General features: G+C 36.4%; 1 protein-coding gene across 1 annotated transcript; it reads right to left on the bottom strand.

Moving 5' to 3' along the window:
• Positions 1–374: 374 nt before the first annotated feature.
• Positions 375–24,669, bottom strand: mmp2 (matrix metallopeptidase 2). The gene is made up of 13 exons (XM_062023878.1): positions 24,341–24,669; positions 24,024–24,250; positions 18,578–18,726; positions 16,814–16,942; positions 16,377–16,550; positions 15,815–15,988; positions 14,453–14,626; positions 14,227–14,382; positions 14,029–14,155; positions 12,269–12,405; positions 7,045–7,204; positions 6,855–6,964; positions 375–1,303 (listed from the first exon to the last, which is right to left on the bottom strand). The coding sequence occupies exons 1-13, from the start codon at positions 24,491–24,493 to the stop codon at positions 1,200–1,202; spliced, it is 1,974 nt and encodes a 657-aa protein (XP_061879862.1). The 5' UTR covers positions 24,494–24,669; the 3' UTR covers positions 375–1,199.
• Between the last annotated feature and the right edge of the window lie 710 nt (positions 24,670–25,379).

Below are 25,379 nucleotides of genomic sequence, written 5' to 3'. Positions count from 1 at the left end.
ATATTAGAATATATTAATTATTTTACATTGAGACAATAAAAATAAAGTCATCCAGTAGCATTAAAACACAATATTCTGCAGCTGGGATAGGCTCCAACAGCCCTGCGACCCCGAACGGGACAAGCGGTAGGAAAAATGGATGGATTGTTGGATTCTGCTATTTATGAGTACAGGCTGTAAGTTTTTTATGAGTCATGGTTGTTTTCAAGAATTTCCACCAGGAGGCGCAATATATATATATTTATCCATCCATTTTGTATATATATCTATATATACATATATATTTGTATTTATTTATTGTCTTTTTTACACTATATGAACAAAGGTTTTATGAGTGGTATTTAGTATTAGAATTATACATACACGTTACCATATTAAGTTATAATGACCATCTTTATTGCTGACAGTAACAAAGTGCACAAGCATTACAAACAACAACAACAAAAATAATTGACAACTTTAGAGGAGAAAAAAAAAGATGTTTTTAGTAACACTACTGCAGTACTAAAACCTACACAACCTCAAGAGGCAACCTGTGCCTTCTCTCTTTACCTTAAGTCAGAAACAAAACATAAAGCTCTTACAAAAGTGCTCACTGAGAGGAAAACATGTAAAAAAAAAAATGTCGGACATCGTCAGACAAACATAATATAAAATGCATATACTTACAAATGGGTGCCAAAATAAAATAAGTCATCTAAAACTACACAGTAATGATTTCCATTCATTTGACACCCGATTGTGTGCATTTTCTTCAGAAAAAAGTTTTGAAAGCACCATATTCGGTCAAAGAGATTGTGCAAAAATCATTTTTTCAAATGTATTGCACAATTATGAGCAAATTAACTAATAAAAAAACATACATTTGAAAATAAAAACACTACTTTACGCACTTCATCTACATGAATTCCTTTTACTGTTCACAACAACCTCCTCTCACAGCACAATCTAGCACTGTGGTCAATGCAGTGTGGACATACCTGATGTCTTTGTTCAAAACTACAATACAACTAGACAACAATACAACAACAAAAAATACGAGTACATTGTATAGTAAATGTGAATCGACATAAACACGTGGAACATCAAGTTGTTGAGTATCACGGTGTAAATGGGTCCATAGTAGGTCTTGGGTCGAGTACGATAGCGTGGCAAAGTCCTCGTCACAGGGAGTAGCCGGATGCTTTTTCGGGAGGCGCTCAACAGCCGAGCCAGTCCTTTGTGATTTCACCCAACTTCACGATCTTCAAGCTGCTGTCCTCCAGTTTGAAATAGTGTTGGCCTTTGAAGAAGTAGCTGTAATCTGGCCAAAGAAAAGCACATGAAAGCATATTGGCATTAGTACAGTTTGCACTAGGTTAAGTCTGCTGAGCAACCAAACGCGCTAAAAACAACAAAAACGGAGAAGATCAAGGGTCTCCTGTATTCCATTCCACTTTGAAGACACCTTCTATTTTCTTATTAGGAGACTGAGGGCAGCAAGAACATTTAAGAAACCGCATTGAACCCATCAATCTGACAGAGACTCCCTCTAAACAACCATAATGGAGGGTTCCTTGTATTTACTTATAAAAATATAGAAAAAATATCTAAGAAGAGACTGAGGGCAGCAAGAACATTTAAGAAATTGGAAAAAAAAAAAACCCACTGCATTGAACACATCAGTCCTAAAGAATTATGCTTTTAAAATAACAAGTATTTACACCTCCAGTGACACATTCTATCAAAGAAGAGACTGAGGGCATCAAGAAAGGTGAGAAACTACAAGAACCACACTGCATTTAAAGGGGAACTTCACTTTTTTTGGAATTTTACCTATGGTTAAAAACATGACAATGGATGGATTTTTTTTTTGTTATTATAAGTGCTAACATTAACAAACTATAGCGGCGCCATGATCACTCGCGTGTGTCCCTATGTTTACATCATCAAGTGGTCTGCTGCCTCCCTCTAAGTTTATTCTAGATCATAAATCATGCCTCTCACCTGGACAGAAGTAGTCTGAGTAGGTATTCTGACAAGTTGGTACACTTTGACAGCCATTAAGGACCCGAAAAGGGCCAGAACGACACAGAAAGACACTTGAAAGACGCTTGACCCCCCCTGACTCCGTATCTTTGGGAGAAGAATGCTGACCCCCCCTGACTCAGTATCTTCGGGAGAATTATGAGGCATTCTTCATCTAAATGGGAATACATGAACATCCTAGCAGCCGGCATTCTAAGGACAGCAGACCTTGTACAGTAAGTGATGTTTTATCATGTTTGTTGGCTCTCAAAGTCTGCAGTGAGTACTAATCATTGATGAAAAAAAAAGCAAACATTGTGATGCATTTTTTTAATTAATGCCCCGCGTATGCTTAAAATTAGCAAAATACGTAAATATAAAATATTACAAATGTGCCTGTTATTACATTACATACAGTATATACTTACATCATGTATATAAAACCTTAATGGAGGTGTTTGGATATTTTTTTAAGGGCTTTATGGGCAGAATAGAGCGGCTCCCTTAGGCTCCATTGTAAGCTGACTTTTGATCGCATTTATTTATTATTTGGAATGCAAAAAAAATAAAAAATACATCCATCGACATGTCATTCCTAATAATTGTGAACGATAGGTAAAATTCCCGAAAAGTGCAGTTCCATTTTAAGGTATCAGTCTTAACGGGAAACACAGCACAACAACAACAAAGGGGGGTCTTTTATATTTACTTTTCTCAAGTGACACATCTTTATCTAAGGAGAGACCGAGGGCGGCAAACTGTGAAAATTGCACAGCATTCAGTCACACAGATGAAAACGACATTGAAGGAGAACATTAGTCTACTGTATTTGCAGTTCTTCTCTACGCAAACAAATTTTATCCGAGATGAGATTGAGGGCAGCAAGAAAGGTGAGAAACTATGTGACCCACACTGGAATTAACGTATCAATTCTAAAGGGAAACACAGTAAAACAACAACAATGGACGGTGTTTTGTATTTACTTCTCTCAAGTGACACATCCTTATCCAAGAGGAGACTGAGGACGGCAAGAAAATTGGGCAAACTGAGAAAATCACACTGAACTAAACTCTTCAGTAAGACAGATGAAAACAACATTGAGTTTTATCCGAGAAGAGACTGAGGGCAGCAAGAGAACATGAGAGACTGGTAAAAATTACAGTGCAGTGAACGCACCGGTCCTAACCATACACACTGACAAACAAGAACAGTGAGGTACTGCAAAAAACAAACTGTATTGAAGAATATGTCTAAAAAAAATATATATATATATATATATATATATATATATATATATATATATATATATATATATATATATATATATATATATATATATATATATATATATATATACAGTACATATACATATATACAGTACATATATATATATATATATATATATATATATATATATATATATATATACAGTACATATACATATATACAGTACATATATATATATATATATATATATATATATATATATATATATATATATATATATATATATATATATATATATATATATATATATATATATATATATATATATATATATATATATATACGTTCCTTATGTATATTAACAATTTTTGTTTAGTTTCAAGAACTTTAAATTTGATTTTATTCGCTTATGACACCAACATACTTAGTTGTGGTAACATTCTAGAAACCTTAATAGATACAGTAGAAAAATAACTATTATTGTTAAATAAGTGGTTTGATACAAATAAGTATACTCTCAATTTAAAAAATTTATGTATGTAGAAAATTTAACAAATAATACTGACATCGAAAGAGTGAAATAAATAAACATTTTTGGAGTAATTTTACAAAATAAGTTTAAAGCCCCATATAAACTATATCAAGGCAAAGCTATGTAAATCTCTTGCAATAATATCTAAAGTCAAAGAACTGCTAAATGAAAAAAAAAACAATATCTTGTATATTGTTCCTTGGTTCTTCCTTACATGACCTATGGCCTAGAAGTAGGGAGAAACACTTATAAAAACAATCTTAATCCAATTAGTTTAATTAAAAAAAGAGTGATCCGCCTTGTGAATAAAGTGGCTTACAGGGCACATCAAATGAGCTTTTCATTGAATTAAAAGGACTAAAATTGAAAGATTTGGTCGACTTTAAGAGAGCACAATTTATGTATAACAAACAAAAACAAGTTACCAGGGATTGTTTCAAAAACGAGACTTTGTTTATCATTTCCGAAAGTGTGTTTTTTGTTGGGATTAATGTATGGAATAATTTAGACCAAGAGTTAAAAGACTGAAAAACTTGAATTCAGTTTAAAATTATTTTGAAGAAATCAATTCTAAAAAAATATGTTGAGAATGGATGCTAAGCATGTAAAATAAACACTTTGGAACTTTTTCCACATTTTTTTAAATTGTATTTTGTGATTCATGGAAAACAAAAAAATGTACAACTACATGCATAAGACATTGGTAGTTTTTTTGTCTTTCTGTTTTGTAAATACATTGGGATAGATGTAATAAGCTTTCGCTTCTGCCTATTCCATTTCACACTATATGTATATTAAAAAAATGTCCTCTCTTTATCTGTCAAAATGTTTAAAAATGTCTGAATGAACAAATATATATTGTCACTATTAATTTAGATGTCTCCATACATCTTAATACCTACTGTGTAGAGCAGGGGTGGGCAATTAATTTTTACCGGGGGCCGCATGAGCAACCCGAGCACTGCTGGAGGGCCACATCGACAATATTTCAATAAAATTTTGCTCAATATTATTTTTGATATATACCATAAGATAAATAATAATAATAATAATAATAATAAATCATAATAGTAATACTTCAACATAGTGTGTGCAACAGCATTCCATGACTAATATAAATAAATTAACATTAATAATAAATGACAGTAAAATAAGCACACGTATGACTGAGGAGTCATAGTGTAACTTTGTGTGGTGTTTGAGTTGTCCGACTTTTTGTGTGGCCATAAACGCACCAGTGGTTTAGTGGTATGCGTGTTGGTGACAGATGACAAGTTGGTTTTGGCCTGGTTTGTACGGCAGAAAATGACTAGTTTTTCGAGATAGAAGTGTTTTACTCATGTTTTTGGTGTGGTTATGTCCGAATATAAACAGTTTTGCTCAATAAAGTGATCAATATAATTCCTGTCCTCGAAGCATCTCGATAGACGTTACAATAATTGAACGGTGTTCAATTGAACGGTGTTGACGAACACCGTTAGGGCCGCTTGTTGTCACTGTCACTCAAAGTTGCATTGCAAAATTACATAGAATAAATATGTTTATTTTGTTTAGAATTCAGATGGGATTTGATTTGGTGCGCGGCATATATTTGCTGTGCGCAGCGGACGCTTGAGCAGTTCGCAATTGCGCAGGCGCGCACCTGACAGGGAACGTTGGTTGGCAGTCCATGTCTTGTTGAAAACATGCCATTCGTGATCAACTTTTCTCTTTTTAGCGTCTCGGGTGTAAACCATGCATCACTTGTCGCTGTGCACCTTCACTCGCAGGTTACACACGGACATACGCCCATAAATAACACTTTTCAAAATAAAAGCAGCACAGTTGTATTGCGCGCACGACATAGATGTTTTTTCAACTTTATTTTGTAATTTGTGATTGCAGCTGTTCACATTCACTCACAATCACGCACACGCATACGTCCACACGGAAGTAATACAAATAACGATTTTCAAAACAAAAGCAGCACCGTTGTATTGCGCGCACGACATAGATGTTTTTTCAACTTTATTTTGTAATTTGTGATTGCAGCTGTTCACATTCACTCACAATCACGCACACGCATACGTCCACATGGAAGTAATACAAATAACGATTTTCAAAACAAAAGCAGCACCGTTGTATTGCACACTCGACATAAATACTTTTTTAAATTTATTTTGTAATTTATAATTGGCCTCACGCGGGCCGGACAGGGACGCACAAAGGGCCGTATGCGGCCCGCGGGCCGCAGAATGCCCAGGTCTGGTGTAGAGAGTAGGAAAAAAAAAACATTTCAAAATGCTGATAACAATGCTAACAACAAAGTGACATGCTAAAATCCCTAAAAAAAATACATATAGGCTCATAGGACAGCAAGAAAATGTGAACAATTGCTAAAAACTACACTGCACTGAATGCGTCAGTCCTAACCATATACACTGACAAACAAAATTAGTGAAAGGTCTCCCGTATTCTCAAAGCAGACACATTTGATCCGAGCACAGACTGAGGGCAGTATAAACATGCACTAAAACCCTTTAAAACATAATTTATTATCTGCCAGTTGGCGCTGAAAAAGTGACTGGAAAAAGGGCTTAAGAAGTAGAAACTTCAGTCCTAACTGTTCGTCAAATTTCTGGCATTCTAGAGACGTAGCCAATGTTTTACGACAAATCAGAACAGACCAATTGTTGATTACTTGAAAGCATTCTAAAGTCTATCCCCCCACTGTGAACAAAGCTTCACCCGCACAGTCTATGGCCCACATATAATGCAGCCTCGCTGAAAGTGGCTCCTCAAGGAAGCAAACAGAGCCTCGCCTGTAAAGTTGCACAGACTCGCTTTATATCAAGATGTTGGTGCTGCGTATATTCGGAAAGCCGCAATGGAAAAACCCTCGGTCACATTCCACTGGCAAAATATTCCAATCCAATCCGAAGCCGACAGTGGTCTTCGCCGATGTGCATTCCTTAAATTTACCCAGCATTTACTAAACTTTTCACTACAAAGCAAAGCTAACATTAACTGGCATGTGTTGTCATGCTTTTTAATTAACTGAACTTATCATCGACATTACAAAAACAAAAACATTACAAGCAAAAATTACCAATTTCGTTGAGACTGAAGGCAGCGTCAACATTATCTGGGATGCCATTCCAGGATTCAGCAATAAGTTTGGGGAATCCACTGTCCATCGCCTTTGTGTTTTCATCATATCTACAAATGTAAGGACACACAGAGGTTGTAACACCAAACATAAAACTTCTGCGGTGAATATTCGTGTATGGTTCTTAAACCTCCAAAAGTTGTCGCCGGAAAAGAGGTAGGTCTTCTTGTTCTTCCTAAAGCTGAAGGCGGCGTCGATCTGCTCCACATCGCTTGGCAGGCCCAGGCTGCTCAGCCTCTTAGGGTAGCCCTTCTGCAACTCGTCGGCCTTGTAGACCCACATCTCATTGCCTATAGGAGGAATATCAAAACAAAAATATAAAACATGTAATGTATTTTTTTTTACCCTTTTGAAGGCAAAAGGATAGGGAAAAAGAAGGAACATATGGACTACAACGGCAAACTCGCACAAAGCTCTTGGGGTAAATCTCTACCACAGTGGTTCTTAACCTTGTTGGAGGTACCAAACCCCACCAGTTTCATATGCGCATTCACCGAACCCTTCTTTAGTGAAAAATAAAATGTTTTTTTTTTCAAATTCAAGAAAAAGTTATATGTTTTTTTACTGGTGCACAAAATGAACTGTGCATAAACATCACCTTGTTCAAAGAACAAAACCAACACAGTGCATGAACTCACAACAAATTACACACCTTACACACATTACCATGAATTGATTAACGTGGACCCCGACTTAAACAAGTTGAAAAACTTATTCGGGTGTTACCATTTAGTGGTCAATTGTACGGAATATGTATTGTACTGTGTAAACTGTACTGTTTCATATAATGTACTCTCTTCCTTTGCAATCTGATAGTAAACGTTTCAATCGATCAATCAAACAACCTGCAAATCAGATAGAAAATTAAAGGGAACATTGTTTGGGAGTATCCATAATACGCCGATAGGGAGAAGTTTTTATTCACACGATAAGTCGGATGTGTCTTTACCTCCGTGGCGGAGGCTCGATCGAACCCAGGTTAAGAATCACTGCTCTACCATATATGTGTAACCCGCCTGGTTTAGTCCTTGTTTTTTCTGTTCCGCTGGGGACTTGAACTTGGGTCGCCCGGTAGAGAAACATTCGTGCTAACTACCAATCTAACGAGCTAATGCAGCGAAATGTTGTTCTTATCTGTACTGTAAAGTTCAAATTTCAATGACAATAAAGGAAGTCTAAGTCTCTAAGTTTAAAAGCCCAGGCTATGAATCAGGAAGCTGACATTACTCTTGAGGTTGTGCTGTTCTATTAAAAAGACAATTATCCGCCTTCTAAGGTAATCCTTTTCAAAACTTGATTGTTGGGGAAAGTCAAAGACAAAATTGCCTTCTTTTTTTTTTTGGACAGTTGCTTTATGACTCTGCCTAATTGATTCCGAGTTTCTTTAAATTAGTATCATCAGTCCTCCACTTTTTGCTAACTTGCTGACACCCTTCTCTCATTTCTCCAGGACACTGGCGTGTGTGAGCAACAGGAAGAAAAACCTCTGACTCGCTTGGTAGACGCCTGTTGCCATCTGTGGACTCAATATGCTGAGGCTAACAACCCTTATTAGTTTGCCTGTCCTGAAAGGTCCAAGAACTAAGATGTCCTCGATAAAAAACCTTTATCGCATCGTTTGTGTTTAAAGTGATGGAAAATAAAGACTCTCTTCAACTTTGACTTTGAATCTCTTATTTTCCTGTGATATTTGTCCTTTCAGGGCACTGGATTGTGTGAGTTACTGGCGGAAAAGCCCAGACTTGCTTGGGCATGACCAATTTTTATTAGACTTATCGAGGAGGAAAAATATTGTCTTTTTATTGGGTTGATGAAGTCAGACATTTTATACAAAGCATTTGTGGTGCAAATTTTTTTAAATTTACATTCAAATCGCAGTTTTTATTAATTTAGATACTAAATCGGTTTATTTTCAAAAATGTATTAGAAATATATATATATATATATATATATATATATATATATATATATATATATATATATATATATATATATATATATATATATATATATATATATATATATATATATATACGTTAGGTCAGGATTTTATAAAGGTCAGATTTTAACCTGCGAAACAGGCTTGTAGGCAAGGCAAGGCAAGGCAACTTTATTTGTATAGCGCTTTTCATACACAAGGCAGACTCAAAGTGCTTCACAGACAACAAAGTGAAATGAAAGAAAATAAAAGCAAAATGAAAATGCAGACAATAAAAATAAAAACAGCGCAGACGTTAAAAGTCAAAAGACCAAAAGATTCAGCTGAAAGCCAAGGTGAACATAAAAGTCTTCAGTCTAGTTTTAAAAGTAGTGAGAGTTGGGGAGAGTCTGACATCTTCAGGAAGTTTATTCCAGCTATGTGTTGCATAGTGACTGAATGATGATCTCCCTTGATTTGAGTTTACTCTTGGAACCGCTAACAGATTGGTCTCAGAAGATCTTAGTGATCTAGAGGGCGTATATAGTGGGAGCATATCAGTGATATACTTGGGCCCTAGACCATGTAGTGATTTATATGTGAGCAGGAGGATTTTGAAATCTATTCTCTGATGTACAGGGAGCCAATGTAAGGATTTAAGAATTGGTGTAATGTGCTCACATTTTTTGGTCTTTGTTAGAACTCTAGCAGCAGCGTTCTGAACAAGCTGTAGCTGCCTGACAGTTTTTTTGGGAAGACCTGCAAGGAGACCATTACAATAGTCTAGCCTACTGGTAATAAAGGCATGTACAAGTTTTTCTAAGTCTTGAGCTGACATGAGCCCTCTAAGTCTTTTTACATTTTTGAGGTGATAGTAGGCCGATTTTGTTACTGATTTGATGTGACTGTCGAAATGTAAATCAGAATCTAAAATAACCCCAAGATTTCTGGCTTTATTTGAGGTTTTCAGGGACAGTGATTGAAGGTGTTGGATGACTTTAAACCTTTCTTTTTTAGCACCAAAAACAATTATCTCAGTTTTATCTTCATTTAGTTGTAGGAAATTTTGGCACATCCAGTGTTTGACTTGCTCAATGCACTGGCACAGAAGATCTATGGGGCGATAGTCATTTGGTCTATATTGTATATTGTAGGGATGATATAGTCTCTGTGTTTTTTCCTGACCTAACGTATATTCCGCTCTACCCCGGTATTGAGCACTGTATAACGGATATACCACAGAAACCTCGACTATATATATATATATATATATATATATATATATATATACATATATATATATATATATATATATATATATATATATATATACATATATATATATATATATATATATATATATATATATATATATATATATATATATATATATATATATATATATATATATATATATATATATATATATATATATGTATATATATATATGTATATATATATATATATATATATATATATATATATATATATATAATATATATATATATATATATATATATATATATATATATTACAAAATCAATTAGAAATACATGTATATATATATATATATATATATATATATATATATATATATATATATATATATATATATATATATATATATATATATATATATATATATATATATATATATATATATACACTACCATTCAAAAGTTTGGGGTCACCCAAACAATTTTGTGGAATAGCCTTCATTTCTAAGAACAAGAATAGACTGTCGAGTTTCAGATGAAAGTTCTCTTTTTCTGGCCATTTTTCAGCGTTTAATTGACCCCACAAATGTGATGCTCCAGAAACTCAATCTGCTCAAAGGAAGGTCAGTTTTGTAGCTTCTGTAACGAGCTAAACTCTTTTCAGATGTGTGAACATGATTGCACAAGGGTTTTCTAATCATCAATTAGCCTTCTGAGCCAATGAGCAAACACATTGTACCATTAGAACACTGGAGTGCTAGTTGCTGGAAATGGGCCTCTATACACCTATGTAGATATTGCACCAAAAACCAGACATTTGCAGCTAGAATAGTCATTTACCACATTAGCAATGTATAGAGTGTATTTCTTTAAAGTTAAGACTAGTTTAAAGTTATCTTCATTGAAAAGTACAGTGCTTTTCCTTAAAAAATAAGGACATTTCAATGTGACCCCAAACTTTTGAACGGTAGTGTATATATATATATATAAACGTTAGGTCAGGATTTTATAAAGGTCAGATTTTAACCTGCGAAACAGGCTTGTAGGGATGATATAGTCTCTGTGTTTTTTCCTGACCTAACGTATATTCCGCTCTAACCCGTTATTGAGCACTGTATAACGGATATACCACAGAAACCTCGACTATATATATATATATATACTGTACATATATATATATATATATATATACATATATATATATATATATATATATATATATATATATATATATATATATATATATATATATATATATATATATATATATAAAAATAAATTAGAAATATATATATATATATATATATATATATATATATATATATATATATATATATATATATATATATATATATATATATATATATATATATATACAGTATATGTGTGTGTGAATGTATGTACAGTATATGAGTATATATATGTATGTATGTATGTATATATATATATATATTTTATTTTTTTAAGAATCAGTTTCTGTATTAAACAACTATTATTGATATTATCATAATAATTAGTAGTAGTAGTATTATATAGTTGTAGTCTTCTCAATTTCTTTGTAAATGTCTATCCTAAGTATTACAAAGCTGGGACCGGGTTGGAATGGGTCCATTTTTCTTTATTAGTTTGATACATTCTGTGATCTTTGAAAAAAGAAAAAATATATAAATATACTGTATATATATATATAATTATTTTAAAGTCATACCTCAGCAGCCGAAAGGAGCTTTTGTAACCTGTATCCTGTTTTGAAAAGGTTTTTATCATAATACGTATACCAAATCATATATTACGAGAATCGTGTTGAATCGAGAATCACTTCTGAATCGAGTCGTGACCACAAGAATCGTAATCGAATCAATTCGTGAGGTGTCCTAATAGTCCCACCTCTGCTAATTATCTAATGGTGCACACTGGGTTCTGTGTAAAAAAAAAAAAAAGCACATAAATGTCAGCTAAAAGCATAGCTAGCTGTGTTTTGACAGACGATATAAAGCTAACAGGAAAGCAAGAGCATCATTGTATTACTAAAATACCCAAAAATGTAGCAAGAGCCACTAATAAGTAGACTGGGATGTTTTGGCAGACCTCGCAAAGTATCAGCCAATGTCTCCATGATGTTCCACAAAGTAAAAAAGGGCTGACCGTTCAAAGTAAAGTCATCCAACTATTTCTTTCTGACGTTACAATGCCAGAAATCAGCAGTTTATTCATCCAACCTGCGAAGAAGACCGTCTTCTCCTCCAATGGGTTCTCATAGGCAGCGTCGATCTTGCTCGGCAGGTCTGACCAGTAGGTGGCCACCAGCATGGGTCCACTGGGCTTGCCTCTGAAGTTGACCGACCTGAACAAGAACCTGACACAAAGAAGAGAAGGAGTGGTTTAAAAAAGGGGAGTCTGCGGGGCTGTAGAGGTGGGCTCAGTGTTTTAGAGTGGGAGTAGTAGTAGGGGCTGCACTGGCAGAGTCAGCCACAAAGACCTGATTCATGAGCATCTGGTTGTCGTTAAAGGCGAGAGGCTACACAGTGGAACAAGACCCATCTTGCCTGGGTTTGCAATAAAGCTGCACAACAACAACCGCCACAGCTTCCCCAACGCTTTTCCACTGACCCAGTTTTTTTTAAGGCAAAAAGATAGGCCAAGTAAAAGTAGAGCAGAGAATGGGGTTACTTTTTTTTTTTTAAAATGACAGCAAAAAGTGTTTGTACAATTGCGCCAGGAGCGATTAATCACTTTTCTGTGACCTTTTGACAGTTTGTACGTTTTATCGGGTACGATATGTGGAAAAAATAAATATTTACAAGAATTGAATTGTAATACAACAAAGAAGTTCATTTGCAGTATGAAAAAACAAGTGAACTTCAAATTTTTCTAATTTAAAGAAATTATAAAAAAATTGCTTTTTTTACTTAAAATGTTACGGCATAATTTTAGTAAAACAACTTTTTGTATTATGATCAAGTATTATTTAGATTTTTTTTTTTCCTACCACAACTTTATACTTATGACTTTTTCCTTATAATATACATCGTTTTTTTCTGGTGTAATTTTATGAAAAAGATTAAATGTTTAGAAATTGAAACGTTTATAATGGAAACAATTATAATGTTAGAAGAAAAAACGTTTTTCGAGAAGTGACTTTAAAGTAGATTTATGATTATACTATTTTGCAAAATGTATATATTTAATTTAATATACTAACAGATTTTCCCCTCACATGTAACGACTTTATTTTAGTTAAATATTGTTTTTTTGTGTTGTTATGAATTAATTCTAGTAATAACGTGACTTTTTTTCTTATAGTGTTACAACATGATAGTTATAATTATTGCATGTGGCGTAATATTACAAAGAAAAGTCATAAAAGTAAAAGAAAAAAACTATACTTTTAGAACGCAGTTGGAATATTAGATGTTTTCCTTTTTGTAAATGAGATGCAACTTTATGACTGTGATTTTAATTTACATGTGGTATAGCTGGCCTCTCTGATGTATATGTAATTCTCTGCTTTGACATGAATCTACCTTTGAGACACTAAATAAAGTTCGTTTTTTTTGACTGTTTTGCATTGCAACTATGTGCTTGGACTATTTGAGCATCATGAGTCACATAGACTTAAGTTTCATCACAGCTGGATTTCCCAACAACGGGCCAGAAAGTTTCAAAGCAGAGACTCTACGGGGTTGTGAGCTGTACCGGTTTTATCTACCCAATGTAGCAGGATGAAAGCAGATTTTTAGTAACAAAAAGCTTTTTTTAATTTGAATTGAGAGCCTCAGCGAAAAAACTTCAAACAGTGTCTTGCTCATCACTTTACTGCTGTATGAGTAACTGCTTACAAAAAGGGCGCCTGTGAAGCAATGTTGGGAGTGTTTACAGTTCGTCACCTTTTGGTTGCTGCAGCAGTAAAACACTTCAAGTGGTTGAAAGCATCCAAAAACAAGGAAAACATGCAAACCAAGCAGTTTTGGTAGTTTACCGGTCCTTGAAGAAGAAGGTCTCTCCTCTAATTTGTGCTACAGCATCAAAGACAACAGGTTCTTTACAGATGTCCATAGGGGTAACAGGTCCCTGGGTTGGAGGCATGGGTTTGTCCGTAGGAACACCTGTTGGGAATGTAAAGGGAAATATCATTGTCTTGTTGTAATAAAAACTGTCTGTGGTATTTCCGTCTTACCGTAGAGCTCCTGAATGCCCTTGATATCATCGCTGGAAAGTCTGAAGTCTTTGGTGTAGGTGTAGACGGGGGCCATCAGTGCACCAGGGTCTTGAGAGTGCTCCAAGCCGAGGGCGTGACCGAACTCGTGAGCAGCCACCAGGAATAAACTGTAGCCTGGAAGCAAACCACAGCGTAACATATGTACCTTGCAGGTGTGCTTCAGCAAAGCTTTAGCAAGAATTACCTTGGTCTGGACAGAAACCCCACTTGCGGTCGTCGTCGTAGCTCTTGGTAGTAGCGCACCACATCTTGCCATCGCTGCGCCCGGATGTGGTGCACGAGTCATAGGTGTCTGCCAAGAAGGTGAAGGGGAAGACGCATGGGCTGCCCTCGCCGTTTCCTCCGACTGTTGACATGGCTGCAAAGACCGACGACAATTCACATTTTGAAAAGTACCTCATAGGGGCGGTACAAAGGTTCTGCATGTGTACCCTCAAATCCTGACATGAGGTCTTCACAGGACAACTATGAACCCTTTTCTTACAATTAAAGTCAGAAAAGGCCTGATTCAGATGTCTCTCAAAAGGTAAAAGGTAAACACGCTAGTCAAAGACCCTCTAAATGACAATAGCGCTATGCTGTTTTACGATTTACTACTTAACAAAAAGACTCATCAAAGATAGTGCTTAGCTGTTTTCAAGGACCTACTCAAGTTAAAGATCGTCTATATGACAGAAGCACTGTGCTGTTTTTTTAGAACCTTCAGCAAAAAGTCAAGTTAAAGATCGTCTATAATATGACAGAAGCACTGTGCTGTTTTTTTTAGAACCTTCTGCAAAAAACATTTCCAAAGATCCTCTATTAGACCAGTGTGATTTGTTGTTTTTCAGGATTTACTGCAACAATGTTAGTCAAATATCCTCTATATCAGTGGTCGTCAACAACCACCGATTGGTACCCGGGCCGCAGAAAAAAAAAAAAAAAAAAATATATATATATATATATATATATATATATATATAATTTTTTTTTTTTAAATTTAATCAACATAAAAAACACAATATATAGATTATATATCAATATATATCAATACACCCTCCCCCCGGTCCGTGGGACAAATTTTCAAGCGTTGACTGGTCCGCAGCTACAAAAAGGTTGGGGACCACTGCTCTATATAACAGAAGCGCTCTGTTGATTTTTACAAACTTCTGCAAAAACACTTGTCGAAGATACTCTATATGACACAAGCACTCTGCTGTACTTAATGTAAAAGTGTTCCTAGGTTTTAAGCTTAACTAGCAGACGAGTCTGATGTCATTATTTGCGCCCGTGAGCCACCAGTTGAATATCCCTGATTTAGGGCCTTCACATACATGTCTTTGGATGTCAGAATCCACAGACAAAGGACAAACCCCAACGACATTGAAACCACAAACCATCTTTCCACAGTGCTAACCCAGGGAAATCTCAAAATACTTCGGCCAACCATAACCGAGTGCGGAAATCCCCAAATGGAGCTAGCCCCCCCTGGAGAGTATGATGCATATCAGAGCAGCCCAGTAAACACAGCTGATGAACTCCAACAGAAGAAGAAGACACCACCAACCGGTCTCAGGGCAGAAGCCAAAGGTTTTGTCCTGGTCGTAGTCCTCGGTGGTGGCGCACCAACGGTAGCCGTCGTCTCTGCCAGAGGTGGTGCAGCCGTCGTACTTCTCGCCCTGGAAGGTGAAGGGGAATTTACATGGGGCGCCGTCGCCGTTTCCGCCCAGGGTGAACAGCACTGCAATGCAAAGGGAAGACACAACATCCATCCAAAGTCATGTACACGTGATACAAAACGGGTTTTAGGTGGATGAAACAACAAGCATGCTACGCTGACAAACGAGACAAAGCCAAGTTTGCCAAAAGTGGGGCAGGAACATTTTCTTGTCATACAATACAACATACTTTGTGTCTGTCCAGTAGGAATAACTCAATACCGTTCAAACTTGTGCTTCAAGGAGAGCATCTGGGGTCAACGTTAAACACGTAAACAAACTGAGTAATTGCCGAGACACGTCGACAAGGTAGGATTAATCACTGCTTCTGTCTACTCCTGCTCTGAGGACGCTGAACTTTGCACGTGTAAACATGCAATGTTCTTCAATGTAACTTTGGCGGAAACCTACGTTCATGAGGACAGAAGCCATATTTGCCATCGTCATCAAAGTTGTAGGAGGTGGAGCACCACAGGAAGCCGTCGTCGCGACCTTGAGACGTGCAGCTGTTGTACTCGGTGCCCATGAACAGGAAGGGGAACTTGCAGAACTCTCCGTCCGCATTGCCGAACTTCACCTTCACCACTGTCAGAAGGAGAATTTCGTCACGTCGTACGCAAGATTTGTCGTCGTGATAAACAGATCTGCAGCAACAGCTCTATCTGGGTCAGCATGTACATGTGGGAGTTTGTGATGTCTTCGTCTTCCAGATTGATTTTTTGCATGCCTAGCGCCAGAAGGTTCAACAAAACAATCCTTGAAAAGTATCTTGGTTCTTTGGATATGTTGCATTTCAGACGAGTTGCAGCACTTTGGCTAACGTTGCTTTTTAAAAAAATGTGTTTTACCTTGGCCGTCTCCCAACGTCCACTGCTCATCATCGTCAAAGTGGGAGTCGCCCCCTATTCCCGGTCCAGGGGCGAAAGCGTGAGCCAAGAGGCCGTCTTTGCCATCAAACGGGTAACCATCACCGTGTTCTGTTAAAGACAGTCATTAGCCTCTTCCACAAAAATGCATGAGTGACTTTTGAATTATTTCCTGACAGTAACATGATATCATGAATGAAACATCTCCTTCCTCTGTCCCATCCATATCTAGATGAGCTCGCCCCATGTATATGCCCAGGACGGCTTTGTACAAAAATTTTTATAAATACATTGTATATAAATAAAAAATAAATATATATATATATATATACATATATATATATATATATATATATATATATATATATATATATATATATATATATATATATATATATATATATATATATATATATATATATTTTTTTTTTAATATATATATATATATATATATATATGTATATATATATACATACACACACACACATATACAGTATAAATGTATATATATATATATATAGTACAGGCCAAATGGGTTTTCTTTATTTACATGACCATTCACATTGTAGATTGTCACTGAAGGCATCAAAACTATGAATAAACACATGTGGAGTTATGTACTTAACAAAACATGGTGAAATAACTGAAAACATGTTTTATATTCTAGTTTCTTCAAAAATAGCCACCCTTTGCTCTGATTACTGTTTTGCACACTCTTGGCATTCTCTGGATGAGCTTCAAGAGGTAGTCACCTGAAATGGTTTTCACTTCACAGGTGTCATAGTTTTGATGCCTTCAGTGACAATGTACAATGTAAATAGTCATGAAAATAAAGAAAATGCATTGAAATGAGAAGGTGTGTCCAAACTTTTGGCCTGTACTGTACATGTATACAACTTTTATAGCTATATCAGGCTTTGCCACACATCTTGAAATATAGTCTGGCACTCTGCCAACTGTCAGTTGGCCACAGTTGTGAGAACTGTAAGTTTGATCATTCTGATTTTCCTCAGCAAATATACAAACCTAGCATGATGCTGCTGTTCGAATGTGACTGTAATGTTAGCACCGTAGTTCACAACGCTATTAAGGATGTGCCAATCGATCGGCACCAATCAGTATTGGATGATTATTTAAAAAAAGTATGTGATTATCATTGCAGAAAGATTCCTTTTAATGTTGATTATTAACCCTAATCATCTATTGCTGACACTGTATTTATTTTTAGTTCCCCGTCTGACAAGCGGCTAGCAGCTAATTGTGTGTTTCCATACACAGTGTGGAGCCGCTCACAACAGCTAATAATAATCACCTCATTTATGCGAAATAAACCACATTTCTTAGTAGCTTAAGTGTAACTATAATGTAGTATTATCGCTGGAGGGGGTATGCTAATGGCTAAGCTAACTGCTAAGCTTGCTTAAAATAAACAAGAAATAAGTGCTTGGTAAATTTTAAGAAGTGTAGATGGAACCATGTTATCGTAGAAAGTAAGGAGATATTAACAGGAAATTAAAAAGTAGATTAATAGGAGTACAGAGAGAAGATAATACAACATAATATAATGTAGTGTTGGTGTGTCAGTATTTCTCGCATTGCACGACACGTAAAAGGATCGTTCCATAAATTAGTGGCGTCGATAACAAGGGTAACAAGGGTAGTATCAGTATATGATCAGTACTAGGGTGAGTAGGTCAATATTGTATTCCAACGTCTCGACCTTCGTTCTCTTCATGAGTCATGTACCGTTGCGTCCAAAATTGACCATGATATCTGCCTCGCCGTCCATGAGACGGGTGAACGAAAGCGGCGTGACGTCACTCCACACTTTGAAGGCTCGGAAGAAGGCGTCGTTGATGACTTCCTCGTCCAGATCAGGACTGTAGCCCAGGATTCTGAAGAAAGAAAATGGAGTCAAAAGAAGCAATAAAAAACAGGATTTTAGAAGAATTCAGCTGTCAGCTTAGGCCATAAATAGAGGTGTTGAGTAATAGTTCGGGCAAACAAGCTAGGGTACTGAAAGGGGAACTGCATATTTTATTTTGACTATCGTTCACAATCCCTATGTGAGACAAGAAGACATATGTCCTTCTTTTTTGTGTATTCAAAATGGTTAAATAGAGTTTGCACTGGATAGCTAACAATTGAGCTAATATGAGTCATTTATTGCACCCATAAAGCCCTCTAAAAAACATAAAAAAAAAACGCCAAAAATACTCCAATTTACCTGAATATTAACCAAGCATTAGCAACGTTGTTGTTATAAGAGCTAACGTTGAGGAACTACTTTTAGTAACATGGTGCATTGATCACAGAGGTAACTAGCTTATGCGGCTATTGACACACTGAGCTGCTGCATTGCCTCTGAGTTGGTAAAAGTTTGCGCTGGATTATAAATCATGTCCCCCACTTGTATAGTAGAAGGTTGTGGCTATAAACCGAGAAGTCAGTCAACTCTGACATTCAATTTAGACCTGAAGACATTGCTAGGAATTTAAGACCCAACAATATGTTAGTTGGATCCCAACTGAGGAGTGAGGAATAATTAATGTATCATCTTGTGCTGAAAGATATAAACATCCTATCATTCTGCATCCCAGTGAGAGCAGACATTGTACAGTAAGTAATTGTGATATTATGTCCATAGTTTGTACATCTTGTTCAGCACTTAGTGCAACACTGCAACATGATGCTTATTTGTTCACTAAAGCTGGATCTCCTTATCCCTTAGCTTCTAAAAATTGTAGCTCATCCTCCGTATATCCAGGCTTCAAATGCAATGTTCTGGATCATAATTTGTCCCAAAGTAGTTGTCGGTGGCCCTCATGAAGTCTGCCATGTTTAGTAGTAGTTGTTGTTGAAGGAAGTAGCGCATGTTGTAATGTACTCTGTGAAACCAATGGCCGCCGTAATGCAGAACCAAAGCACAGTACATAGCCACCCCCTGCTAGTGTTTATTTACAGTTTAGAATGCATAAAACAGAGAAATACATACGGTATGTGTTCTTGTATTACAAACCCCGTTTCCATATGAGTTGGGAAATTGTGTTAGATGTAAATATAAACGGAATACAATGATTTGCAAATCATTTTCAACCCATATTCAGTTGAATATGCTACAAAGACAACATATTTGATGTTCAAACTGATAAACCTTTTTTTTTTTTTTTGCAAATAATCATTAACTTTAGAATTTGATGCCAGCAACATGTGACAAAGAAGTTGGGAAAGGTGGCCAAAAGATACTGATAAAGTTGAGGAATGCTCATCAAACACTTATTTGGAACATCCCACAGGTGAACAGGCAAATTGGGAACAGGTGGGTGCCATGATTGGGTATAAAAGTAGATTCCATGAAATGCTCAGTCATTCACAAGCGAGGGTCACCACTTTGTCAACAAATGCGTGAGCAAATTGTTGAACAGTTTAAGAAAAACCTTTGTCAACCAGCTATTGCAAGGAATTTAGGGATTTCACCATCCACGGTCCGTAATATCATCAAAAGGTTCAGAGTATCTGGAGAAATCACTGCACGTAAGCAGCTAAGCCTGTGACCTTCGATCCCTCAGGCTGTACTGCATCAACAAGCGACATCAGTGTGTAAAGGATATCACCACATGGGCTCAGGAACACTTCAGAAACCCACTGTCAGTAACTACAGTTGGTCACTACATCTGTAAGTGCAAGTTAAAACTCTCCTATGCAAGGCGAAAACTGTTTATCAACAACACCCAGAAACGTCGTCGGCTTCGCTGGGCCTGAGCTCATCTAAGATGGACTGATACAAAGTGGAAAAGTGTTCTGTGGTCTGCCGAGTCCACATTTCAAATTGTTTTTGGAAACTGTGGACGTCGTGTCCTCCGGACAAAAGAGGAAAAGAACCATGAAAAGAACCTGTCTCCCATTGAAAATGTGTGGCGCATTATGAAGCCTAAAATACCACAACGGAGACCCCCGGACTGTTGAACAACTTAAGCTGTACATCAAGCAAGAATGGGAAAGAATTCCACCTGAGAAGCTTAAAAAATGTGTCTCCTCAGTTCCCAAACGTTTACTGAGTGTTGTTAAAAGGAAAGGCCATGTAACACAGTGGTAAACATGCCCTTTCCCAACTACTTTGGCACATGTTGCAGCCATGAAATTCTAAGTAAATTATTATTTGCAAAAAAAAAAGAAAGTTTATGAGTTTGAACATCAAATATCTTGTCTTTGTAGTGCATTCAATTAAATATGGGTTGAAAAGGATTTGCGAATCATTGTATTCCGTTTATATTTACATCTAACACAATTTCCCAACTCATATGGAAACGGGGTTTGTACATAGTGATTGTAAAATGATAGGCAAAAAAAAAAGAAAAGAAAAGTGGAGTTCCCCTTTAAAACCGCTCATCTGGATAAACCAACTGCACAACCTCCATAACACACACACAGACTGTAAGAAAGCACTTCATGGTCCACTGGTTTGGGCGTTTGGGGAATGTTGAGGGGAGGGTTAGGGTCAAACCAGGCCGAGTTGTGGTCCATTTAAATATGTAAACACATGCACTTGTAAGGGCCTCTGTGGGGTCTGTTTTTAACAGAAAGAAACAGAATAATGTGTCAATATGGGGACCGGTTTACTTGAGAAGGGTGTTTGGACTCCTGAATTGGATGACAATGTGCTTAAAATGCTGGAATGATGGGCCCCATTCAGCAATAAGTTCCTAACTTGTCCTTTTATCTTTCTTCCTAAGTGATTTCCTAAGAGGAGTCCATTCAAATTCATGACGTGTTCTTAAACAGCCAAATTTTTCCCACCTGCTGTTCTTAAGTTGCTGAATGCCAAATGGTTAGCGCGTGCGTGTATATCACAATTTGCATATACACACCCTTATTTCCCCAATATGCATATGGAAACACCCTTAATTCCGTAATTTGCATAGGTAAACGCCCTTAATTCAAAATTCCGGCGGAAAAGCCGAACATCAAACACACGGAGAAAACACAAACAGATTACAATAGAGAAAATCGTATTATCCCGCGGGGGAAATACATAATGTTAAAACGTAAGTTTAAGAAAGGGGGGACTGCTGCGGTAGCCTAAAGCGTTCAAAGAAATATTTGTCACTTCCGGCAAATAGGTCTATATCAGGGGTCTCAAACTCAATTTACCTGGGGGCCACTGCATGCAGAAACTGGGTGAGGCTGGGCCGCAAGAAAAGATTTCTTAAAAAAAAAAAAAACATGCACTTTTTAATGACTTCACCTTCTTTGAATGGCTTTCTTGACGAAATCTTGTTGCCTCAGTAGACTGGTTTTAAAATTTGCAACCCGGTTCACTCTCTCATCTCCCTGGTATTTTGCATACTCCTCAGCATGTCCAGTTGTATAATGACGTTTCAAATTGTATTACTTGTGCACCGCAACTTTCTCTGTATCAACTACAGAAAAGAGCTTTAAGGATTATTCATAAAGTAAATTACTTAGAACACACTAATATATTACTTATTAATTCGGGTTTATTGAAATTACAGGAGCTAGTAAAGTTACAGACATTATGTGTCATGGTTAAGGCTAAAAGTAAAACATTACCAGCAAATTTACAAAAAAATGTTTGTCATCACTTCTGAGAATGAAGAGTATAGAATAAAAGGTCATTTCCAACATCAGTATTCAAGGACAACTTTAAAACAAATGTGCATATCAGTGGTGGGGGTGAAACTATGGAATTCTCTTTACAATGAGATAAAAGATTGTAAAAATATATTACAATTGAAAAAATATATAAAGACAGAACAATAAAATCACATGGACAGCCATAAGTGTTTACATTTTGCTTTATATTTATTATTTTACTTATTTTTTGCCTGGTTTTGTATTTGTTTTGTATCATCCCGTGAGGTGTATATTACTTCTTTTGCTTTTTTTGTTCGGTTTGTACATCATAAAGTCTTGCACTTCTTGTGTTTTTTTGTGTGTTTTTTTGTTTGTTTTCGTTATATTTGGACGTAATTGTTGGTTTATATATCATTAAGTAAGACTACGTATATGTCAGGACACTAAAGGCAGTGCCAACACGGCGCGCCCTCGATATTGTCGAGAGCCTTATACCACACCGTGATTGGTAGATACCTTCAGCTCCGCACACAACGCTGTCAAGCGCCATTCATTTAAAACTCGCGAGCTGCACTAACATTAAACTGTCATATTAAGGTATGGGCCGCACAATAACGTCTCGCGGGCCGCAATTGGCCCGCGGGCTGCATGTTTGAGACCCCTGATTTACAGTAATGCACTGTAAAAACAACAATTGTAGAGTTTATGGTAAAAAAACAAACAAACTGTAAGCTCAGTCGCCACAATTTTACAGTGAAAACAAAAGTGGTACAGCTTTTCAATTTACAGAAATTCGCTGTAAAAACGACCTTAGAGTTTACGATAAAAAACTGGTAGCTCAGTCGCCAGAATTTTACCAATAAAATAATAATGGTACCGCTTTTGAATTTATTCCATGTAAAAAAAATCCTGCAAGTTTTACGTCAAAACTGTAGGTTTTAGTGTGTGTGGACAAGTTTATTTTTCCCCTGGAACGTGTAATTCTACTGGGACTGGGAACCAAAAAATTTCGGAAAACTTCATCCGGACTCAGGGCATTCAATCGATCGCAACTGGACTGGTTGGTTTGTCTTAGAAGACGTTTCGCCTCTCATCCGAGTAGGCTTTCATCAGTTCATGCTCATAGACTGAGATTGGTCAGATCGAGTCTTAGACTTAGATTGGTCAGATCGAGTCTAGCGGCTGGTGCCAAGACCTCAGTGGGTTTCATCAGTTCATGCTCATAAACTTAGATTGGTCAGATCTAGTCTTAAACCTAGATTGGTCAGATCTAGTCTTAGACTTAGATTAGTCAGATCTAGTCTTAGACTTAGATTGGTCAGATCTAGTCTAGTGACTGGTGCCAAAATCTAAGTCTATAAGCATGAACTGATGAAGCCTCCTCTGATGATAGGCGAAACGTCTTCTAAGACAAACCAAACAGTCCAGTTGCGATCGATTGAATGCCCTGAGATTACAATGACCTAGATGACTGAGAACATTCATAGACTTGATCCGGACTAACTTTTTGTACCTGTTCCAGTATCCAAACATGTCACCAATACAAAAGTGGCATTAAAATGTATTTTACAAACTACACTGTAAGTCCATTTCTGACCTGTAGGTGACGTCATTCTTCTGCCACATTGGTTTCCTGTGGAAGAAGTTGTAATTGGCCACATCTGGAACGCCACAGCGGGGCTTTTTCATGGTCTCAACAGTTTTGGCATCGATCTCGCCGGTTTCTTGCAGGGAGAAGAACTTTTGCATTTTCTTTAGGGTGTCCTTCAGCACCATCAGGTTACATCTGTCTTGAGGGCACCCGTAAAACTTATTCAGGTAGCGCTGCAGGAGGACAACGTAAAGAAAATATGTAAACACTAATTTTTTGTAGGTGCTAAAATGATGCATTGTGTGCAAAAAAAAGCAGCTTACCAATGCGACCTCTTTGTCTGTTCTGGGGGTATCATCTCCAGGGAATCGGATAATGGGAGAAGGGGCTGCAGATGTTGCTTTAAAGTGGACAAAGTGCAACAAAAACACACTGAGGACAATCCCAGCCCTGCTAAAAATCGACACAAAACCCATTTTGGTTTGTAAAAACTCTTCTGGGTGTCTTTAGAAGTTGGTCTCTTGCAGCCCTTCTTGCTTGTCTCGCCTCTGCTGCTCTTCTGGAGGAGAGTTTTCTTTTTTTTCTTCCTTTCTTTTCCTTAGAGGGACATCCTGCACCCGACTTCTATGAACTGTCTGACTTTTTGCTTGCATATGCACTTTTTTTTTTTCTTTTTCTTAGTGCGCAGCCTCAGAACTGTGAAGAAACCAGGCCACAGACTGGAGGCAGTGATGACTTAATGCTTCAAATTTGCAGTAAACCAAGTAAGTAAAATGTGTTTTTGCATGTAATGGTGCCTATTTGAGGACATTTCTTGCTTTATACTTCTATCCACACTGTCATTAATTTGACACAATAATACAAACTATGTCATGTAATATTGGACTTTACTAACATATTATATCCATATCTTATTCGTTCTTTTGCAACAACAGCATTCAAAGCAAGTGTGTTGACATTTCGATTGAAGTCACTGCTATTATATTAAAAGTAACACAGTGACATCTAGTGGCGTCTATGAGCAATTACTTTAGAATTTTCTAATAGTGACATCTGGTGGCCAAATCAATTTCACAACAAACGTGAACAAAAATTCGAACAATGTGCTCCTCTGAAAAACAATTCAGTTTTGATCATCAAACCTATTTAATCGATAACATATTTTATATCAATATTGTATAATTAGAGCTAAACAAAAAAATTATCCATTCATGTATTCATTGTTATCATTTATATATACATTTTCTCTCTCCTTCATGCGTCTGCATTTTTAAAAGTTGTATTAAATTTTTATGTTTATTTGATTTTTATTTTTACTCTATATGATATTCACTGTAATTAATATTTCTAAAAAACAAAACA

The sequence above is a fragment of the Entelurus aequoreus genome, linkage group LG02 (assembly GCF_033978785.1).
Source record: "Entelurus aequoreus isolate RoL-2023_Sb linkage group LG02, RoL_Eaeq_v1.1, whole genome shotgun sequence".
In the NCBI taxonomy this organism is placed as follows: Eukaryota; Metazoa; Chordata; class Actinopteri; order Syngnathiformes; family Syngnathidae; genus Entelurus; species Entelurus aequoreus.
The sequence above is the reverse complement of the archived record's forward strand: the minus strand, read 5'-3'. Positions and strand labels throughout refer to the sequence as shown.

Coding starts and splice junctions, on each gene's coding strand:
- mmp2 (XM_062023878.1), bottom strand. CDS start 24,493: ATGGGTTTTGTGTCGATTTTTAGCAGGGCTGGGATTGTCCTCAGTGTG. Junction 16,551..16,813: donor GACGTTGGGAGACGGCCAAG/GTAAAACACATT, acceptor TCCTTCTGACAG/TGGTGAAGGTGAAGTTCGGC. Junction 15,989..16,376: donor TGGCTTCTGTCCTCATGAAC/GTAGGTTTCCGC, acceptor TTTGCATTGCAG/TGCTGTTCACCCTGGGCGGA.